At 42.3% G+C, this 20,421-nt stretch overlaps 1 protein-coding gene across 1 annotated transcript in view; it reads right to left on the bottom strand.

The window, feature by feature from the left end:
- The window catches only part of LOC136146114 (CAP-Gly domain-containing linker protein 1-like), a 66,560-nt gene extending 47,783 nt beyond the window's left edge, over positions 1 to 18,777 (bottom strand). The window contains exons 1-7 of the mRNA XM_065905012.1: positions 18,648 to 18,777; positions 17,708 to 17,811; positions 15,674 to 15,734; positions 9,183 to 9,287; positions 4,594 to 5,538; positions 2,498 to 2,614; positions 238 to 295 (exon numbers count right to left, since the gene is read on the bottom strand). Coding sequence (XP_065761084.1) covers positions 238 to 295; positions 2,498 to 2,614; positions 4,594 to 5,538; positions 9,183 to 9,287; positions 15,674 to 15,734; positions 17,708 to 17,787 — 1,366 coding nt within the window. The 5' untranslated portion in view covers positions 17,788 to 17,811; positions 18,648 to 18,777. The remainder of the gene's footprint in view (positions 1 to 237; positions 296 to 2,497; positions 2,615 to 4,593; positions 5,539 to 9,182; positions 9,288 to 15,673; positions 15,735 to 17,707; positions 17,812 to 18,647) is intronic.
- Positions 18,778 to 20,421: the final 1,644 nt, after the last annotated feature.

The raw sequence follows: 20,421 nt of genomic DNA on the forward strand, positions 1-20,421 counted from the left end.
AGAAGGGGATAAACTGAAAATAAACCCATATACATTTCACACTGCTCATAAAAAAATAAAAAGAATTAATTTGAGACTTTAAGAAGACAAGGGAATAAAAAAATAAAAAAATAAAAAATAAGCAGCCAAGGGAATGTAATGTTACTATGCACTGCAGGGACTTTATTTGAGCTGAAGACTGGCTCCCGCTTGAGGACGTGACCTCCTCTAAAGTGCTCTTATGTTAGTGAGACGTACCTTGCATACTTCTCTGAGAAGAGACTGCCTCCTCTGAAGCATCAGCGAACTTTTCTTTCTAAAGAAAAACAACTGGACATTCAAAATAGATAGATCTCAAATTATAAAAAGTTTCAATCACTGTAACATTATTTTTTGTGGCTAGTTTTGTTTCATTAAAGCTAACTTATGCTTAAAACATGTAGGTGTCAGTTACTATCATATGGGGACTATGCATGTATGCACACGAGTGAATGAGGTTTGTGTCTATGTACCGGGCTGGGCATGCACATATGTCTGTATATGTGTATGGATACGCACACTTATGTCAGTATATGCATGTGTGGGTATATACATGTGGTGCCATGTGTATACATTTTCTGCATGTTGCTACCCTCAAATAGCAGAACTTCTCCATAAACCTGCCTGAGACAGCGACCAGAGTTCAGAAATAGTTTTTGAATATTTCTTTTTTTTTTTTTGGAAGTTTAGTTGATTTACAATGCTATGTTAGTTTCAGATGTACAGCAAAGTTATTCTGTTATACACACACAAGTATCTATTCTTTTTCGAACTCTTTTATAGGTTATTACAAAACATTGAGTATAGCTCCCTGTGCTATATTAGGTCCTTGTGGGTCATCTGTTTTTTATATAGTCACATGTATACGACAACGACAAGCTCCTAACTCATCCCTCTCTCCTACCTTTCCACTGTGGTAACCCTAAGTTTGTTTTCTACGTCTGTGGATCTGAGTTCTGACATGTTTTACATCTAAGAATAATTAGAACCTAGTATCTGCAAATTAGATCTGTGTCAACTACTTTACATTAATAAGTTCACCGCTCACTCACTATCTTTTCTAAACATGACAGGAGAGCAGGATAAAACCACTCTCCTGATTTTCCTGAGATAAATTCTGAGCTAGAGATACCAAGTGAATTTTTAAATGAATATTTGATTTAAAAAATGGGCTCACAAGCCACAAGCCCATCACAGCCCACAGGCTGTCCACCTGCGTTATTCCCAAGACCAAACTCCAGGAGGCATGTTTTCTTTTCAGAGAACACAGAGGAATACTCTATAACTTGAAAAACAAAAAAAAAAGTAAGGCATCCTGAAAGTTTGGGGAGGAGGGCAGAGAAATGGCGTGACATCCAAAATGCATTTTATTAAAGGACACTATATTAAAAATGGTAATTTCCAGGCCAACTTGTCTCAAAATGTACCTGAAATACTATGTATCAAAACTGTGGGGGTTCGTCAGAATTCTCTACAATGATACTGTGTTGGTCAGTTGGCAGCCATTGGCCACATGTAGTTACCAAGCACTTAAAATGTGACTAGTGCAATGGAGGAACTGAATTTTCTGCATTTTTTTAAATTTTCTGTATTTTTAAAAATATTTATTTATTTGGCTGCACCAGGTCTTAGTCGCAGCATGAAAACTCTTAGTTGGAGCACATGGGATCTAGTTCCCTGCCAGGGATCAAACCTGGGCCCTTTACATTAGGAACGTGGAGTCTTAGCCACTGGACCACCAGGAAAGTCTCGAATTTTTTATTTTATTTAATTTTAATTAATTCAAATTTATAGAGCCAAGTGGATGGTAGCTATCATAATGAATAGTGCAATTAACTGCATATGAACATTTTAAAAACTAGAAATATGTAATATTGGCATTTAAATCAAAGAAATATCAAACACTTTTATTCATCACTGGTGTTAGCACAGAGGTATAAAAAGTGGAAATCAATAAGGTACATGGAAGACCCCCCATTCCAGTATTCTTGCCTGGAGCATCCCATGGACAGAGCCTGGTGGGCTACAGTCCATAGGGTCACAGAGTCGGACATGATCAAGCACACACAAACATCACTGCCTTGCTAATGGAGGGTGCCTGTGGTCCAGGGAGCTTGCTGGCTTTACTGTCTCAGGGCAGGCAGGACAAGGCACAGGGCAAGGACTACACATGAAACCTAACATAACTTGGAAGGTGCCCATGTTTAGTGAAACTAAGTAGTCAGCAACATGTCAAAACGTCAATGCATTACCAGAGGCAAAGGACAGATTTAAAAAAAAGCAATACTTACCTTTATTACTAGTTTGGGTTTGGGTTTGATCCAATTCCCCTGATTATCAGCCAGTCAATACTTTGCAAGAGAAAGGAAATAGGTGCCATACTTCTTTCTTTATAGAAATTTTCGTGTTTTTTTTTTTAAACAGGAACGATTCAAATTGGCCAGAAACCCTGAGATTCAGATTTCTGACAGGTACTTACCAAAGTCTGCAGTTCTTTTTCCAAAGCCTCTTTTACTCGACTGACTTCGCTCAAGTTTTCCTGAAGGTTATTAAGCATAAGCTCTTTTCCCTGCAGCTCTTTGGTGATGCTACTAGCCTACCAGACAGTTACATGGTACAGAAGCCGATGGACCAAAGGAAACAAAAAAGAATAAGAAAGAAAACATAAGACGAATGTGAAAAAAATGTATGAGAAACAAACACAACCAAAGAAAACTGAAAGGAACAAAGGCATGGGTAAAAAGTCATTTTAGTGTTGTTACTTTTAGTTCTAAGAAGCCAATGACTTGTCACACAATCAGTTCTAGATAAGACTGTCCATGGCTATTTTTAAATAATCAAAATACAGTATTTTTCTATACCTACATTTGGACTATCAGCATGATCTAAAACAGAAAATATAGATGTTTACTGTATATTTGTGTGTGTGTGTGTGGTGCACAGGCCTAGCTGCCCCGGAACATCTCAGATTTGAGTTCCCAGATCAGGGATCGAACCCATGTCTCCTGCATTGGCAGGTGGATTCTTAACCACCGGACCACCCGGGAAGTCCCAGCAGCTTACTTTCTAAATCAGACAGTTGAACAATTTCACTTTCTGGATTTTTAAAGATCGTAAGACAGGAATGGTAGTAGACTCATGTGACTGTATCTCATTCTTTGTATTTTCTACATGCTTGAAGTTTTTCAACATGTAAAATAAAACTAAATATGTACTAGACAACAGCCATCAGAAAAATTGGCTTTCACTGAATCTTCATGTAAAAAAGTAGACCCACCATTAGCTACATATTCTTTATTAATTTAATTTTTGTGTTTGGATTGGTAATTTGGAACCAAATGAGGAAACTGGAGAAAAATTTTCTGGGATTGTCATCTTCGGCTAAGGTTACTTAGCAATCTGTGTCATTTGTCTGTCCTCACCTCTCCCCATTTAACCATCACAACCCTTCCTTCTTTGCCAATAGAGCAGCTTCTCCCACAAAAAGCTCAGAACATTCAGCATCAGTACCAGTGCCTCAACTAGTGGCAGGAGGACTGGGAAAGAGGATTCCTTCCTCGAACAATAGTTAAAAATGATTATGACATTTAACAAGGCTAGTTAGTAAGAAATGTAGCTGGCAAAGGTTTCCTATCATTTTCTATGGCTTGGTCAAAAACACACTTGTCCAGTCTTTCCTCCAAAGAGCAAGGAATAGACCATGCTATCACTATGACATAGGAAAAAACTCCAATGAGACATAAGTCGCAATGTGGAGGGCTCCGGGCTCTTAACCTTCATTTTGCTGTGAATGTTATAAATCATAGCATATTAATTTACAAGAGTCAAGTGCACTAAGAGTTCACATACTGTTTTACCTATGACTCTTGTTATTTAGTCGCTAAGTCATGTCTGACTCTTTTGCGATCCCATGGACTGTAGCCCACCAGGCTCCTCTGGCCACAGGATTTTCCAGGCAATAATGGAGTGGCTTGCCATTTCCTTCCACAGGGGATCTTCCTGACCCAGGGATCAAACCCACGTCTCCTGTGTTGGGAGGCATATTCTTTACCACTGAGCCACCTGGAAAGCCTACATATGACTCGACAGACAGGCAATGGGAAAGGATGAGATTATCTTTTAAGCTTCTTATACATTCATTTACCGCAACACCATCATTTTGGGGTGTTCTCTATTTTCAAAAGAGTTTATAGACTGGAATCAAGCTGAAACAAGAGATCACAGCAAGTCCAGAGATAAAGTATCAGTTTGGTCAAAAGGTGAGTTCAAATTTTTCCATAAGGTATTAATGGAAAGACCTGAACGAACTGTTTGGCCAACCCAATAATAAAGTATTCCGATACGAAGAAACCAGAATCCATCCACACCCGAGTTATTATTTTCTCTAATCTCCTCAGATGAAACCATACTCATGATGCTCAGAAGATACTCCACTCATATGGGAAATCAGGTCAGCACCAGTTTTAACTAAGTCAGAAGATTGGAGGATGAATGACCTCAACTGAAAAATAAGGTACAACTCAAGATAAGAAATGGAGGTAAAAAAAAATAAAGATGGAGGATGTCGCTACAAACCTTGCCGCTTTCAGCATCCTTTTCACTCTCTAAGTTTTTAATCTGTTTCTCAGCTGCCTCAAGCTGCTGTCTGACGTTCTCAATTTCCAATTTACCTTCGGAGCTGGCTTTCTTAACTGCATCAAGATCCAAGAGCTTTTCTTCGGCAGCCTTGAGCTGTGACGTAAAATGATCAATAACCTTGGTTTGCTCATTGCATTTGGCTTGTAGCACCTCTAGCTCCTTTACCTTTAGCTCGGCTTCCTGCAGTTTGTTTAAGGTGTCCTCCATTTCCACTAGGTGCTGGTCTTCCGCTTTGTCCAGCTTCGACTGGATGGCTTCCAGACTGTTCTCCTTCTCTTTAATGACTTGCATCAGCTTAGACTTTAGGGCTTCGAGCTCTTTCGTGTGAGCAGACCTTTCCGAGTCCTGCTTGTTCTGCAGCTTTTCTATTTCCTGCTGGTGGTCTAGTCTCATCTTCTCTATCTGCGTTTTTAACTCCGCAAACTCAGCTGTCTCGGTGCCGACCCCCTTGCTGAAGGACACCTTCAGCTCCTCCATGGCCTGCTGGTGGGACGCAATGGCTGTCTCCAGCTTGGACTTCCACAGGGCGATCACGTCTGAATTCTCCTTGTTGGCGTGGTCGAGCTTGCTTTTCAGGGACTCATTCTCTTTGAAAAGCGTCTCTGTGGTGGCCTGCAGAGCCTTTAACTCCTTCTGGTGTGTTTCTTCCCGGGCTCCAAAATGCTCCCTCAGACAAGCGACTTCTTTCTGATGGTCACTATGAGTGACTTCCAACTTCTCCTGCAAAGTGCTGATCTCTTGCAAGAGGGACAGTGACATGTCCACATCCCCAGCCGGCTTATTGGACTCCAGCCGCCTCCGCAGTTCAGCTACCTCCTGCACTCGCCAGGCGAGGTCTTTCTCGAGCTCCATGATGCGGGACTTTTCTGACACCGTGGCCACCTAGTTAGCATCAGTCAAGGAGAAAGAAGAGACCGTTTAAATGACGAATCACGACAATTTTCTCTAACCTTGGAGATCTTTAGTGACTACCCCATCTCAGGCAGCAGTCAAGCCACCAAGAATGTCTGTGTGTCAATCCAGGCGTGACTGTGGCTTAAGTCTGGTTCTAGATGCTCCAATTCAAAATACAGTCCAAGTTACAGTCTTTGGCAAACTTTTCACCATTTTGAGATGCTAAAGGAAAATAAAACTGAGCTTTATTGAGCTTAACTCAACCCCCAAATAGCTCTTCTCCCTCTAAAGAACCTTAAATCAGGAGGAGTACCCATTAAATATAGTTAGTTAATATAAACAGTACCTTCAAAGTTCTCATATATTTGCCTTCTGGAAGAAGAATCTTTGTTGTGCCTACTCTGCCCAAGGGGTATAAACGCTCATCTATCTGTTGGCAGTGACTTTACCGAAGTGTGCTGTCCAGGACAGCAGCCATGAGCCACATACAGCTACTCAGCATTGAAATGTGGCCATGAGAGTCACATATACATCAAATGATGACGACTCAGGGAAAAACAGAATGTATCTTGTTAACAATTTCTTATGCTGATTATATGATGAAACGATAATAGTTTGGATATATTGGTTTAAATAAGATGTTATTAAATTAATTTCACTTGTTCCTTTTAATCTACGCACGTTAATGTGGGTACCAGGAAATTTTAAATTGTAAAATCTCTGTGGCTCATGTCATAATCCTGTTGGGTAGCACCGCCATAAAATTACCTAGGAAACGTTTCAGTGAATACCACGACTGGGGAATGAAAGCCTCAAGTGGATAAAGAAGAACAAATTGAGGAGACTTTTTTTTAAGAGAGGACAAGGAAAAAATGGTTACTTACTCGCAATGATACGTAAGAATCTTATACAGAATTCCCCCACTTTTAGGGTTTGTAATTCGTTCACCGTCCTGGCATACATGTGTCGCTGCCCTAACCCAGTGGTTCTCCGACCTTAGTGTGTGCGTGAGTCACCAGCGGCCCACACAGGCTGATTCTACCTGAGCTTGGGGACAGAACCTGGGAATCTCCTGTTATTTAAACTTATACCCCAGGATGAGGAAAACCATTTTCCTAACCTTCGTCCTTTTATTCTTGGAAGCTATTTCCCTCTGTTATCTGATAGGCAGTCAGTTCGGTGCACAAAAATGTGAGAAATGACAGCTTCAGGCACAAAAATTAATTACTGGACTAACCAGGGAAATAGAAGGGGAACTTGAATGATTTCAAGATATCAGTGAGTCCCAAATTTCACAGGTCAAATGTCCTGCAGGGTGAAGGTTCATTCCCTCGCTGCCTTTAACAGGACAGGAGACAATGGATGTATGTTTCCTTCAGCCCCTTGGCCCAACAACAGGCTGTGAGGTGGATAAAGACTAAAGGGTCGATCATAAACAAGAAAATAAAGCACTTGGGACTCCCAAGACGGCATGATCAAGTCACTGAACATTTCAGAGCTGGCTCTAATTGTTGTGTTTCAGGACTGTATGTAGGTATTTGAAAGATGGTAATTGATTGACAGCTTTTTCTGGGGTGGAGGTGGGGAGGTGAGGACTCGGAGAGCTTGTTATCACAAAATAAGGTACATTATTAAACTCCATTGCTACGAGGTCTATAATACAAATAAATTGAACCCAACAGGGCACTAATTCTTAATCAGTCACAACAAAACTGTCAAGCTGAGGAAATGCCAAGTGAAAACTGAGGGAAAATAATAGTTTGATTATGGAGCATTTTCACAGTACTTCTATTTATAACTTCCCCAAATCTGCCCTCAGGTGAAACTATCTATGTGTCTGCCTTTCCCACCATGAAAGTCAGGTTACTATTTCTAATTCTTGCTGATGTCTCTACAGCACCAAGCACGCTGTTTATAAGCTGAGCTTACTGGCTTAGAAGAATTTTACAGCACTTCCCAAAAAGGAATGTGGGTGATGGGAAATTTATATGGGTCAGGAGTTAGTTCCATACTTGGCAGACCTAGAGTGAGGATCAACACGACTGTTACAGGAAGGTAACAGTTTGAATCTGAAATACTTGAATAAACTGTGCTGTGAATGGATGCTTTCTTATCCACAGAAAATTTTAAAAAAATTGTTTGCTGACAAAGCTGTATAGGAGAGCACTTCGGAAGTTAAAAAAAAAAAAAAATCCTTACTTCAATAGCCAGCCACACCACAGGAGCTCAGGCTTCCTATCAGTTCCTTGTATTTCCCAGATCAAGTCTGACTCTCAGGTAACAAGTACATGGCACCAAATTACCAGGATTTTTTTCCTTACCAAATACACAGAAGACATCTTAGTTTTGAGGCCGACTGAGAACATTTTCTTTCTTCTTAAACAATAAAAAACTCATGACTTAGAAAAGAAAAGTGATATGATTTTCTAGATTTTTTTAGATTAATGATTTCTCGAGAAGTTTTTACAAACACTAGTAATTCAAAAGAAAAAAATCAGGATACCAAATTTGATTAGAGATAGAATCAGTTTTGAAATTTTAAAATTAAGGATCTGGGTGATTTAGCTACTGACAGTCAAATTCAGGATTTAAAAGGTATACATACATACGTGTTTTCTTACATGTGACTCAGATTAGTTCTTAAATCTTTTAGCACAAAATGACTTCTGTAATAGACAGACTCCATCCTGTAGTGGTTAAGAGCACAGACTTTGGGGTCAAATGGCCCAAATGCAAATGCTGGCCCCACTATCTCTATTAGCTGTGCGAGCTGGGACATATTAGTGCCAGTGCCTCAGTGCCACTCATCTGTAAAATGGAGACAACGCTACTACCTCCCTCATGGGACTGTGGTGAGACTAAGTTAACATTTGTACAGTGCTGGGAATAGTGTCTGGTGTAAAGAAAGCCCTTATGGGTGCTTAAATATATAAATAAATTTCACTCGTTTCATTTTTCAAGTGAACACATGACTAATGCACTGGCTCCTAGGGCCAAACTCTGTGAGCTGGGGGTTGGCAGAAGTCATTCTGTTCCCAATACACTTTTCCCTCCTGACCACTGAGAATTTAACCTACTGGGTAACAGAAATACAAAGAGATCAGGTGCCAAGGGAAAAAATTTAAAAAAACGGGTGAAAATCCTTAACTCTCATTAAAAAGAGCCAATGTTTTTCAGTCTCTTCACCCAAAAGGTCAGGGAAGAAGGCAGAAAAAGAGAGCTAAAGTAAAACAATAACAAAAACTTACTTAGAAAACCCACTAGGAATATGCGGACAAGAGGACAATTGACTGCTGGTGGCAAACAGGAGAAAGGTTATTTCCTGGTATTCATACAAAGACCCTCAAATGCAGCTGTGGATGTCCATGCAGTCTGGATAGTCGCAGGGTTTAGATGATGATTTTGGCCAAGTTAACCAAAGGAATGAATCTTCACCTTGGACAAAAGTTTCAACCTAAAGCACCTGGGCCCTCCCATCAGCCTACACCCATGAGGACCTGGGCAGTACCAGGACCAGCAGACGCAAGTCGAACCACTGGGTCAGTGCTGTAGGTCAACTGCAGGGCCCTTCACCCGCTGTGTCCATCGTTCACAAACATGGATCAGCTTCGTTAAATAGTGAAAACCATTACCCTAGTGTCTTCTAACTCCCTCTGGAGTTTGTCAGCTCTGGTCTTTTCAAAGAGTAGGCTCTGTTCAAGCTCCTTAATGCGGGCATGCTCCAGTTTGGTCTGCGTCTGTTAGTAAAAAGGAAGAGGAAGAAACACAACAGTGCCACCGTGACATGCCAGCAGAGGAGGAGAAGGGCGCGGCATGCAGGCTGAGCCACCAGTACCTTCCGCCAAAGGGCGAACAGAAAGGGTGATGGAGAAGGGATGGGCGTGGATTGAGATGGAGAGGTTGGGGGCGGGGGTGATGATGAACACTATGGACAAGAGGATGAGGTGGGCAGGGGACATGAGCTAGTCTACTGAGAAAGAAAAAATGGAAAACACGTGAGGCAAGATGAAAAGTGTCAGATGCATGCAGCCAAATATAAGTTATATTGATAAGATAAGTGAAGTTTATCAGCACAAATTAGAATAGTTAATATTCCTCTAATCTATCATTTTCCCTCCTCCCCGCAATAGCTACTTGACATTAATGTGTATGTAACTGACTCAGTGACTTAAAAAAGTAGATTGGCCCTCAAACTGAACATCCATCACCCAAATATGGACAAGATTAATGTCATAAGTCTACATCTGGTTGCTAAGTTCCTAGTGCAGATCTCTGTACTTCTGCATACAATTTGATGTGAGCAAGGGTCAAGTATTAAACCTAACAAGGGAAGTTTAGGAACTGGAGCTAAGGAAACCACACCAGTGGTGCTGGCTGAGATGAATGAGAAGAATCTGGGATTCTTAGCAACATTCCCATACATGACAGATGAGGAGCCATTAAAGTGGACTTTCCAAAGAGTGTCACCAGGAAAAAAAGAGGAAGGGGATTAGATTTAAAAGAGAAAATTCAGTGACAGTTATGCTTGAGAGCCTCCATCCCTGGAGCTCAACGCAGGAGAAAAGTTTAACTGGAACTGGGAAGGGGCTCATTACTCTTAATCCTAAAACAATCATTTCACCTCAGCTCAGAGGTAAGAAACATGGTGACTCAATAGAAAGGCAAGAGTTTCAACTGCATGCAAAAAGAGCCAGTAAGATCCTCACATGTTTTGAAACCTCAGATTTTGATGGAACCTGATGGAGACCACAGAGGGCCATCTCTTTCTAACAGTCTTAAGTGTGACAGAATCTCAACCAATTTGAAATCATCTAGATCAGTCTGAATGGACCTCTATCCCCACTCACCTCTCCAACCGAAGAGGTTAGCAACGTAATCAACTGACAAAACCTGTCGACAGAGCTGCCCCCGGCAGTTTCTGGTTATTCTGTGGTTTTAACTAGTTGGATCTCTCCCTCTGGACAATTTAAGGGAAAAGACAACAAACTCTAAAGTGACAGAAAGCAGTGCAAAGCTTAAGCAGAAAGTAGAATCTTTTACGTTATAAATATCTTTAGTCATTCCAGCGGTACTCTGGGGATTTCAATATATTCAAGGGGTCAGTTTGCTTATGAACCAGGTATAAAAAAACCATCATAGAATATTTTAAAAGTAAACCAAAAAAAAGGTCTGTAAAACTTCTTCGCTTGCTTCAGCTCTTCACACTCAAAAAAATTATGAAATAAAAATCAGAAACTTAATTGTTTGGAGAGTCCCCTTCATCTACATGTGCCTTGTGTGTGTATGCTCAGTTGCTGAGTCATGTTCCAATGCTTGTGACCCTATGGCGTGTAGCCCACCAGGCTCCTCTGTCCATGGGATTTCCCAGGCAAGAATACTGGAATGGGTTGCCATTGCCTCCTCCAGAGGATCTCCCCAACCCAGGGATCAAACCCGCATATCCTGCATTGGTAGGTAGATTCTTTACCACTGTGCCACCTGGGAAGCTCCGTATGTCCCTTAGGTAAAGGTTGATCAATTTACCTGCTTTCACAAAAAAAAGAATCTCATCCAGATCTACATTTTAATAATTGGGGTCAGAGTCACAAGAACAGAAATGGAAAATTAACAGGAAGAAGCAAAGGCAACAGTACCTTTCTTCTCTTGACATGGAGTTCAGTGTCCTCTGGGTAAAAGGTCACTTCCCACCAGGGAAGGCCCAAGAACACCAGAGTGGGTAAACGGTCCCTTCTCCAGGGGATTGTCCCGACCCAGGGACTGAACCCAGGTCTCCCGCATTGCAGGCAGATCCCTTACTGTCTGAGCCACCAGGAAAGCCCAAAAAGTCGCTACTACTTCTAGATAAAAGGCAAACACCCACTGAACGTGATCTTCTCCCCGTTCCAAGATCCTCTGAGTGTCTCCGGACTGGTGAGAGAGTGCCCATGGATGATTTGGGCTCTGCACTGCACTTGGTCAGCCGTCAGCAAAAGGAACTAGCAACCTGCTTCCCTGTCCTTCCCTGTATGTCACAGAAATGCTCCGCTGGAATAGGACCACCCTGCTTTGAGGATTATTACTTTCTTCGACTAGGATAGAGTATCCCAAGAGGAGAGTCCTGGGGCCAAGGAGGGTGGGGCAGTTGAGAGGGAAAGCCAAGGCTCTGCGAGAAGCGCGAGGAGAGGCAGGAGGGAGGCCTCATGCAGACTGACTCTGGATGCAGCAGAAGGAGCCTACTTTGGGTGCAGAGGAGAGACCCAGATCACTGAAGTAGCTGCACAAAAAGGAACCCTTCAGAACGGAGGCTTTAAAAAAAAATTCGGTCTTGAGTTGTCTATTTCAGCTGCTGGGAAGAAAAATCCTTTGTTTTAATCTCATTCTCTTGTGGTGGTAAATCAGAAGAGGAAGAAGCTTTCAGGTTTTTTTTTTTTTTTTTTTTTCCAGTGGGTTTTGTCATACATTGACATGAATCAGCCATATAGTTACACGTATTCCCCATCCCGATCCCACCTCCCACCTCCCTCTCCACCCGACTCCTCAGGGTCCTCCCAGAGCACCAGGCCCGAGCACTTGACTCATGCATCCCACCTGGGCTGGTGGTCTGTTTCACCATAGATAATATACATGCTGTTCTTTCAAAACATCCCACCCTCACGTTCTCCCCCAGAGTTCAAAAGTCTGTTCTGTACTTCTGTGTCTCTTTTTCTGTTTTGCATATAGGGTTATCGCTACCATCTATCTAAATTCCGTATATATGTGTTAGTATACTGTAATGTTCTTTATCTTTCTGGCTTACTTCACTCTGTATAATGGGCTCCAGTTTCATCCATCTCATTAGAACTGATTCAAATGAATTCTTTTTAACAGCTGAGTAATATTCCATGGTGTATATGTACCACAGCTTCCTTATCCATTCATCTGCTGATGGGCATCTAGGTTTCTTCCATGTCCTGGCTATTATAAACAGTGCTGCGATGAACATTGGGGTGCACGTGTCTCTTTCAGATCTGGATTCCTCAGTGTGTATGCCCAGAAGGGGTATTCCTGGGTCATATGGCAGTTCTATTTCCAGTTTTTTAAGAAATCTCCACACTGTTTTCCATAGTGGCTGTACTAGTTTGCATTCCCACCAACAGTGTAAGAGGGTTCCCTTTTCTCCACACCCTCTCCAGCATTTATTGCTTGTAGACTTTTGGATAGCAGCCATCCTGACTGGCGTGTAATGGTACCTCATTGTGGTTTTGATTTGCATTTCTCTGATGATGAGTGATGTTGAGCATCTTTTCATGTGTTTGTTAGCCATCTCTATGTCTTCTTTGGAGAAATGTCTGTTTAGTTCTTTGGCCCATTTTTTGATTGGGTCGTTTATTTTTCTGGAATTGAGCTTCAGGAGTTGCTTGTATATTTTTGAGATTAATCCTTTGTCTGTTTCCTCATTTGTTATGATTTTCTCCCAATCTGAGGGCTGTCTTTTCACCTTACTTATAGTTTCCTTTGTTGTGCAAAAGCTTTTAATTTTCATTAGGTCCCATTTGTTTATTTTTGCTTTTATTTCCAATATTCTGGGAGGTGGGTCATAGAAGATCTTGCTGTGATTTATGTCGGAGAGTGTTTTGCCTATGTTCTCCTCTAGGAGTTTTATAGTTTCTGGTCTTACATTTAGATCTTTAATCCATTTTGAGTTTATTTTTGTGTATGGTGTTAGGAAGTGTTCTAGTTTCATTCTTTTACAAGTGGTTGACCAGTTTTCCCAGCACCTCAGGTTTTTTCAATTGGCATCTTGGCCGGTAGGGTGCGCCATGAAGCCACGCTTTTAAGTGCTCTGGTAAGATCACTTCTGAGCCACTCTGGTAAGATCTGAATTGGGTGTTTGATACTAAACAGAGGGAGGAAGAAAAAAAAATCTCCATATCTTGTGGCACTGCGACTCGAAAAAAATCTCACTTCAAGAATAATAAACTTAGAGGGAGGGGATATATGTACATTTATGGCTGATTCACCTTGCACAGCAGAAACCAGCACGACATTGTAAAGCAATTATCCTCCAATTAAGCATTTAATTTAAGAATAGTAAATTTAAAATACACCATGTCTTCACTGAAGAATGCCTGCCTCCAGCTTCACCAGCTAGGGGAAACACTGACCCAACAAACTGAAGTCTGAATTTCTTGTCAGCCGCACTGGCAGCCACTGGCCAGCAGCGGGCGCTCACACAAAAGGCAATCAGTCTGGGACTCCATGTTCCTTTATTCTAATGGGAATAAATGAAATTTGGGGAAATTTTACCCCAGAATTTCTGCAACAACTTTATCTAATATCTTTTATGTTTCAGGCAGTTATCATGTATTTTGGAAGAATTCTATTAAAACTAGAAGGCCTTATGAATTAAATGAAGTAGGTTGGGCCGCCAGACACAATTCTTGTCTTTCTGCCAAAATTCTTTATAGAACAAACATGTGCCTGTGTGTCAGACAAGTGCGTTTACAGAACTTAGTCATTACATACAATTTCTTCAGGATTCAAATGTAACTGCTTTGAAAGCCACATGCACAGAAATATTAAGAACAATGTCTCAAGGTCAGATTATGAAGTTAGTATTTGAGTGTATCAATAAGCATTTTAATCTGTAATCAATCTGTGTTAACAAGGGAAGTATCCATACAGTTAAGTGCCCTCTTACATTTTCAGGATCTTCAGAAATCTGGCTCTTTTGCTATCAGTAAAAAAATAAAAAAATTAACAACAAAAGAGACATTCAACTAGTTTCAATATGTGTTAGGGTTTCAGCATAACTTTGATTAATTACAAGTTTACTGGACACACTAGCCTATCAAGTGCTGGTGTCAATATTTTAATTCGCTCCTCAAAACATTGTAGGCTGTATTTGACATGAATTAGATGATGATATGAAACTTCTAATGAGATTTTGGGGTGTTTTTAAAATGGATGAGAACAACACAGAAGTCAACTAAAGGAGTGTGACTCTATATGAAATGAGTGACAAAGACAGCTATCAAAATTACTCATAATCCACTACATTCTGGGCCTTGTAAAAGCAGACCACAGAAAATGTTTCCCTTACTCTCTGTTGACTGTAAAGATACATTTATTTCAAAAGAAATCAGCCTTCTTATTTGGAAGGACTTTGAAATTTAAGCATGGTGTGGACATTCGGTAGACTCTAAAATTGCAATGGTAGCAAAAATGTGTATTCTGAGAACTGCACAGACAAGAAACTTCTACTAAAATATTACAGATTAAAGTACCAAAACTCTGCTAAATTTTAAAAATTTAAAATTTGCATTTGTCATACATCTAGCAGTGGTTTGAAAAGCATCAAAGCCATTTAATTCTGGGGCCTTATTAAAAACTCCTATGAATCACTGTTGTTGTTTAGTCACTAAGTCATGTCTGACTCTTCGAGACCCCACAGACTGTAGTCCACCAGGCTCCTCTGTCCACGGGATTTCCCAGGCAAGGATACTAGAGTGGGTTCCCAAGTCCTTCTCCAGGGGATCCTCCCAACCCAGGGACTGAACCCATGTCTCCTACATTGGCAGGTGTGTTCTTTACTGCTGGGCCTCCTGGGAAGTCCTGAATAGCTGTTAAGAGATGAGAAAACTTCATACTAAAGGAAAATCTCTGAATTGAAAGTATGCCATGAAATAAAAATTGGTCTTTTTTTCTGGAAATTACTAATACTTTAAAAAATCAGTTACCATAACATATATTTATTTTCTATAGGGTTATAAAGAATTTATCCTGCTCAATTGAAAAGGAAAGCTGAGACTGTTCTGAACTATCATGATGATATAAAAAATGCTCTTTAAAATGCCATTCGGATCATGGGAGGAATAAGTAGAGTCTCACTTAGGACACACTGCCAGATTTATGACTTGATCGACTTCAATGCAAGGTTTGGAATCTGGAAGCATGAGAAGAAGGTAGGGAAAATTCTACCCAGCTACCAGAGTTGAGATGCATAGTGACAGGCTGGAGGGCAGGCAGCCCCTCAGCCATAGCCCACAGCCCAGAGGTGGGGATTCCTGCCACCCCCTCTGCTGCCTGTTCTGGCCACAGTGGTGTTATCCATATTTCTGAATATCGCACCCGCAGAAGCTTTAGATGGCTGGTGGGGTTTTACCTCAAGATCGCCCTTAGTAATCAATTCTTCTTCAACCCGGAACTGAAGGTCCTCAACCTTCCTGTGGAATAAAATCAAAACAAAATACTCAAGAAAGTAACGAAGGAACACCTCTGCCTTATTCCCTAAATTATATATATAAAATCAATGTCCTGATGAATTTAGCAGATGACGATGGAAAGAAATGCCTTAGCGATGTAGAAAATGAAGAAATGCATTTCAGAACCTGTGGTTTATAAATCCACTAAGTGAAGACCTCTTCTCCACTTAGGAAACGCCAAAGTTTTAACTAGGTATGGATCCCAGAAAGGGAAGAGTTGAGAAAATCAACTAGCTCGCCAGGTCGCAACCACCAGAAATGGATCTAATCAAGACAAGATCAACCTGGAGGGAAAAGGTCTGATCACCATACAGACAGGTATGAGAAGGGAAGTCTATAATTTCTACTTCCTAGTAACAGAACATAGCGGGAAAACTGGCACAGAAAACAAATCTGTCTTTATACCACCCACATCAGATATTCCAGGGTGAGGTCAGCAGGCTACCCATGCAGAGATTCCCAGGACAACATAAGTACCTGTTCCAAGGCTGGGAGAAAAAGGCTTGGAATAATTTGGGAGAGGTAATCAAGGATTCTATTTCTTGCTTCTAAAAATGCAAGCTTTCCCCCTCCACCACTCACATCATAAAAATCTCTGATAAGGGCTGTGGGTTTTGATCAATGCCATCACAAAGTCAATGAAATACGATATTAGGAAGATTTACAAAACCTGGGTAACACCCACACTGAATCTTTACAAAATTGGATATACAAGAAGGAAGAAAAGGAGGACAAAGTCCGTCATCATGCTAAGCCGCTTCAGTCATGGTCAACTCTTTGCAACCCTATGGATTGTGAAAAGAAGGACAAAGTCCATAAGCTATACGCAAAAAAAAAAAAAAAAAAAAAATTCATTAGCATTTCTAACAAAGTTTAGAATAAAAAAATTCGAAAAAAAAATTATACTCAGTTGAATCAGAAACATAATCGTAGGTTGATGCCCTCAAGCTTACTGAAGAGCTGGGGGAACATTTCTACTGTCCGGAAGTCAGCTCAGCAAGAGCTGGTTTAAAAACCCAAGCAAGTGGTACAGGGGCCTTGGCCTTCAGACGGGCCTGGGTCTATCAGTGTGTCTTGTTCACTTGCAGCCGTTTTTATGAATGATTTTCAAGGAGAACTTCCTGTTGTAGTGCTCCTCTCCCCAGTGGCCAGTCATCTCCTCAGTGAAGCACTGAATGTATGACCCACCCCTCCACCCCGTACCTCCCACCACAGCCAGTGTTTGTGACCGTCCTGAACACTTGGTCATCCTAGAGACCCCTGAGTTACATCACTGTGATCAGACTGACAGCAGATGGCATTAAGTGCAACTGAGGACAAACGTCCCATAACCCAGAGACAGTCAACCGATTCCATGCAGACACCTTTCCTGGAGATCTTGTTTGCTCATGGCCTCAAAAGACCTTCTATGAGAAGCAAGCTTGCCTTCTTTTTCTCAGCACTGGATTTCATCCTGCCCTGGAGAGTTCTCTAGCTGAGAGTTCTAATTTCCTATAAAGGCAGTGAGTTTCTCGAGGTCAAGGCCCCTCTGTCACTACCCGTTCCCCAACACACATAATTTCATCAGATACTTGGACAATGTTTCATAAAGACCAGGTAACTGGGCCCAGGAAAAAAAAAATCCCCTCTCCAGGAATGCCTCAGGTGGAAACTGGGTTTGAATTAACTGACTCAGGCCATCCTCTATAGAAGATGTCTGGCACACAGTAGGTGCTCAATAAACAGCTGTTCAATGAATCAGGGCACATTTATCTGGTTCCAAACTTCTCAAGAAAGCCAAGTCAAAGCAAACCTTCCTCACACAGTATGGGGAATCCTATCTCCACTGAATACACAGTGAGTCCTCTGGTTCTCAGGGTTTGACACCAACAAGGCTGTGGATGGGAAAGCTCTCCCTAAGGTGGTTTAAAAAGGAGAGCAGGTTTTGGGATCACCTTTTCTCCTCTTCAAGTTGGTTGAGAAGTTCCACCTTCTCCCTGTCAGCAACTCTCACCATCCTTCTCAGCTGGTTCATCTTGGCCTCCAATTCCAGGACGTGCTGGGAAAGGCAAGGGTGTTAGTGAGTGGACTCCTCCTGACCCAGACGTGCCTCCAAAGTGCTACAGTTAAGTGGTACAACTGTGGGTAGGCATCAGTCAAAAACCTTGTCACATTAAAGTGCTTTCTATGATCTCTTATTAACAGGTTATTCTTGGCAGGACTTCTGGGAGCCGGAAGATGAAAAACCACACCATTAAAGCAAGTGGGGGTAATGCTAAAACAACTCTCATCTCTTTTCAAAAGATTTTTCAACGTGGACCATTTTTAAAGTCTTTACTGAATTTGTTAAAATACTGGTTTTATTGGTTTTATGTTTTGGTGTGTTTTTTTGTTTTTGTTTTTCGGTCACAAGTAGGGGATCTTAGCTCCCCAACAAAGGATTGAACCTGTACCCCCTGCATTGGAAGGCGAGGTCTTAACAACTGGGCCACCAGGGAAGTCTCCACTCTCATCTTTCTTGAAGCTGAAACTCATACAAAGCATAACCTACAAAACAGGAGTTGTAACCACTACTAAGGTCCTAGTGTATAAGCTCATCTGACAACAGACAGGCCAAGAGACCTGGATGTAAAGACCAAAGAGCACAGCAGACTCAAGAAGAACAGAACTTCATCTTTATGATGATGCAAACTGGTACCCAGGGCACAGCTTTCAAACAAGCCCGGGAAAGACATCCATGCTCATTTCAGCACGCTCGAGATCAGCTCCCTGGCTCCGAGCACCAGGTATGCTGCCCAGCCTCCTCCCTCAATTTAGAAACCGTCACCGACTCCGCAACAAGATCAGCCTAGAACCCGTCACCATCTCCGCCACAAGGTCAGGGCCAGACTTCACCTGGTCATGTCCGTCCCGGGCCAGGGCGAGCTCCTGCTCTATCTCCCCCACGTGGCTCGTGGCCTTGGCCACCTCCGCCCTCTCTAGATCCCGTTCGGCCAGCAGCTGCTCAATATGCTACTGCTTCTCCTTCAGGGCCTCTTGGAGGGCGGTGGTGCCGGAGGGCTTCCTGGCGTAACGGGAGGAGGTTTCGGTGAACTGCAAAGGAAAGTTAAAGATGTGAAGGGCGATGATGCTATGAGGGATGCAGGGAGGGGGCGGTGCATGCAGGGCGGGCGTCTCCTTGGCAAAGTAAAAGCGCTGCCCCTGGCTCGCAGGCTTGCCCAGGCTTAGGAAAGGTTTTCCATCGTGGAAACAAGACGGCAATGCCTCGGGACTGTCAATGTCACAAAGAGCCCACCAATGTAAAGAGGCCACAGAAAAACCAGAAAGATGTTTGTGGCTCAAAATCAAAGGTGTCCTGAGCTGGGCTGAGGGGGCCGGGTGGAAAAGTCCCTCAGGACCCAGGTCACAGGCTTCTCAAGTCTCCATTTCTGCCTGGACTTCATGAATAGTTATCTTCTCATTAAGACAGTTTCGCCAATCTTCTGTTCCTTAGACTTTAGGATGAGACTTTTTTCAACTTCTTGAGCTTCTACACACCATTATGTGACCATGATGTCACCCATGGAATCACAAACCTTCCTTCAACTGATTACATAGTTTACATACTTGGAACTTTGTGAGATTTTCTTCACTTTTCTTCTAGAACGAAAGGCAGAGGTGATTTCACCCAGGGATCCAGCTGTGAGGACCTGATTTCCAGTCCCCAGAAAGATTTACAAGGACGAGATGAAAAGGAAACTTGTGTTGTGCCTTCAAAGCATGTGTGAATGAGTGAGTGAGTGTGCAAGTATACACACAAGAGAAAGGAAGAAAGGGCATGGGGCGAGGGGGGGGGTAGAAAAGGGGGAAAGGAGAAGTTCACGGAGAAAGAGAAGTAGGGGGAGGAAGGAGAGAGAAAAAGAGTGCATGAGAGGGGGAAGGGGGAGGAGAGCAGGAGTTGAAGGAGAGACAGCAGCGGGGGGAGGCGTGGAGAAAACCTCTTTCTGCTCTCATCTCTGCTGTTTCACGCAGCAGACACCTCCTCAAGGTGCCTAACTGTCATGTGAAAACACAGAGAACAGAACCTTCTGTTAAAGAGTTCAGAGGTCATTTTGACAAGCTGAATAACACTCTTCCAGGCTGGGCTCCGGGGGGCTGGGAGGGGCTCCAGAAGAGGCTGCAAACTGTTGGCCAGCGTTTGTCCGAGGCCCTTTACTGAGCGATCTCTGGCTTGAGGAGAATGCCACTGTTTCTACTGAGAGAAATTTCTTGAATTACTTAAACATACGAGGGGGAGGGGGATTTCCTATTCTCTCTTTTAACCACCTGACCTTGACTTTCCAGTTTCACTATGTGGTTATACTTTCTCGTACTAATATTTCATCCCTTTAAAAAAAAAAAAGAAGAATTATTTATTTGGCCGTGTCAGGTCTTCATTGCGGCATGCAGGATCTTCATTTGTTTCAGCACGTGAATATATTTAGCGTGGCATTTCAACCCTCAGTTGTGGCATATGGGATCTAGTTCCCCAACCAGGAATCAAACCCCGGGGCCCTTGCAATGGGAGCATGGAGTCTTAGCCAACATTTCTTCCTGAATACACTAAATCTGAGCTTCCCAAACCCTGCAGGGAGACACACCCCAGGGTGCTACAGCTAACTCGCAGGGGAACAGTGACACCTGTTGGACA

The sequence above is a fragment of the Muntiacus reevesi genome, chromosome 13, assembly GCF_963930625.1.
Source record: "Muntiacus reevesi chromosome 13, mMunRee1.1, whole genome shotgun sequence".
Taxonomy (NCBI): Eukaryota; Metazoa; Chordata; class Mammalia; order Artiodactyla; family Cervidae; genus Muntiacus; species Muntiacus reevesi.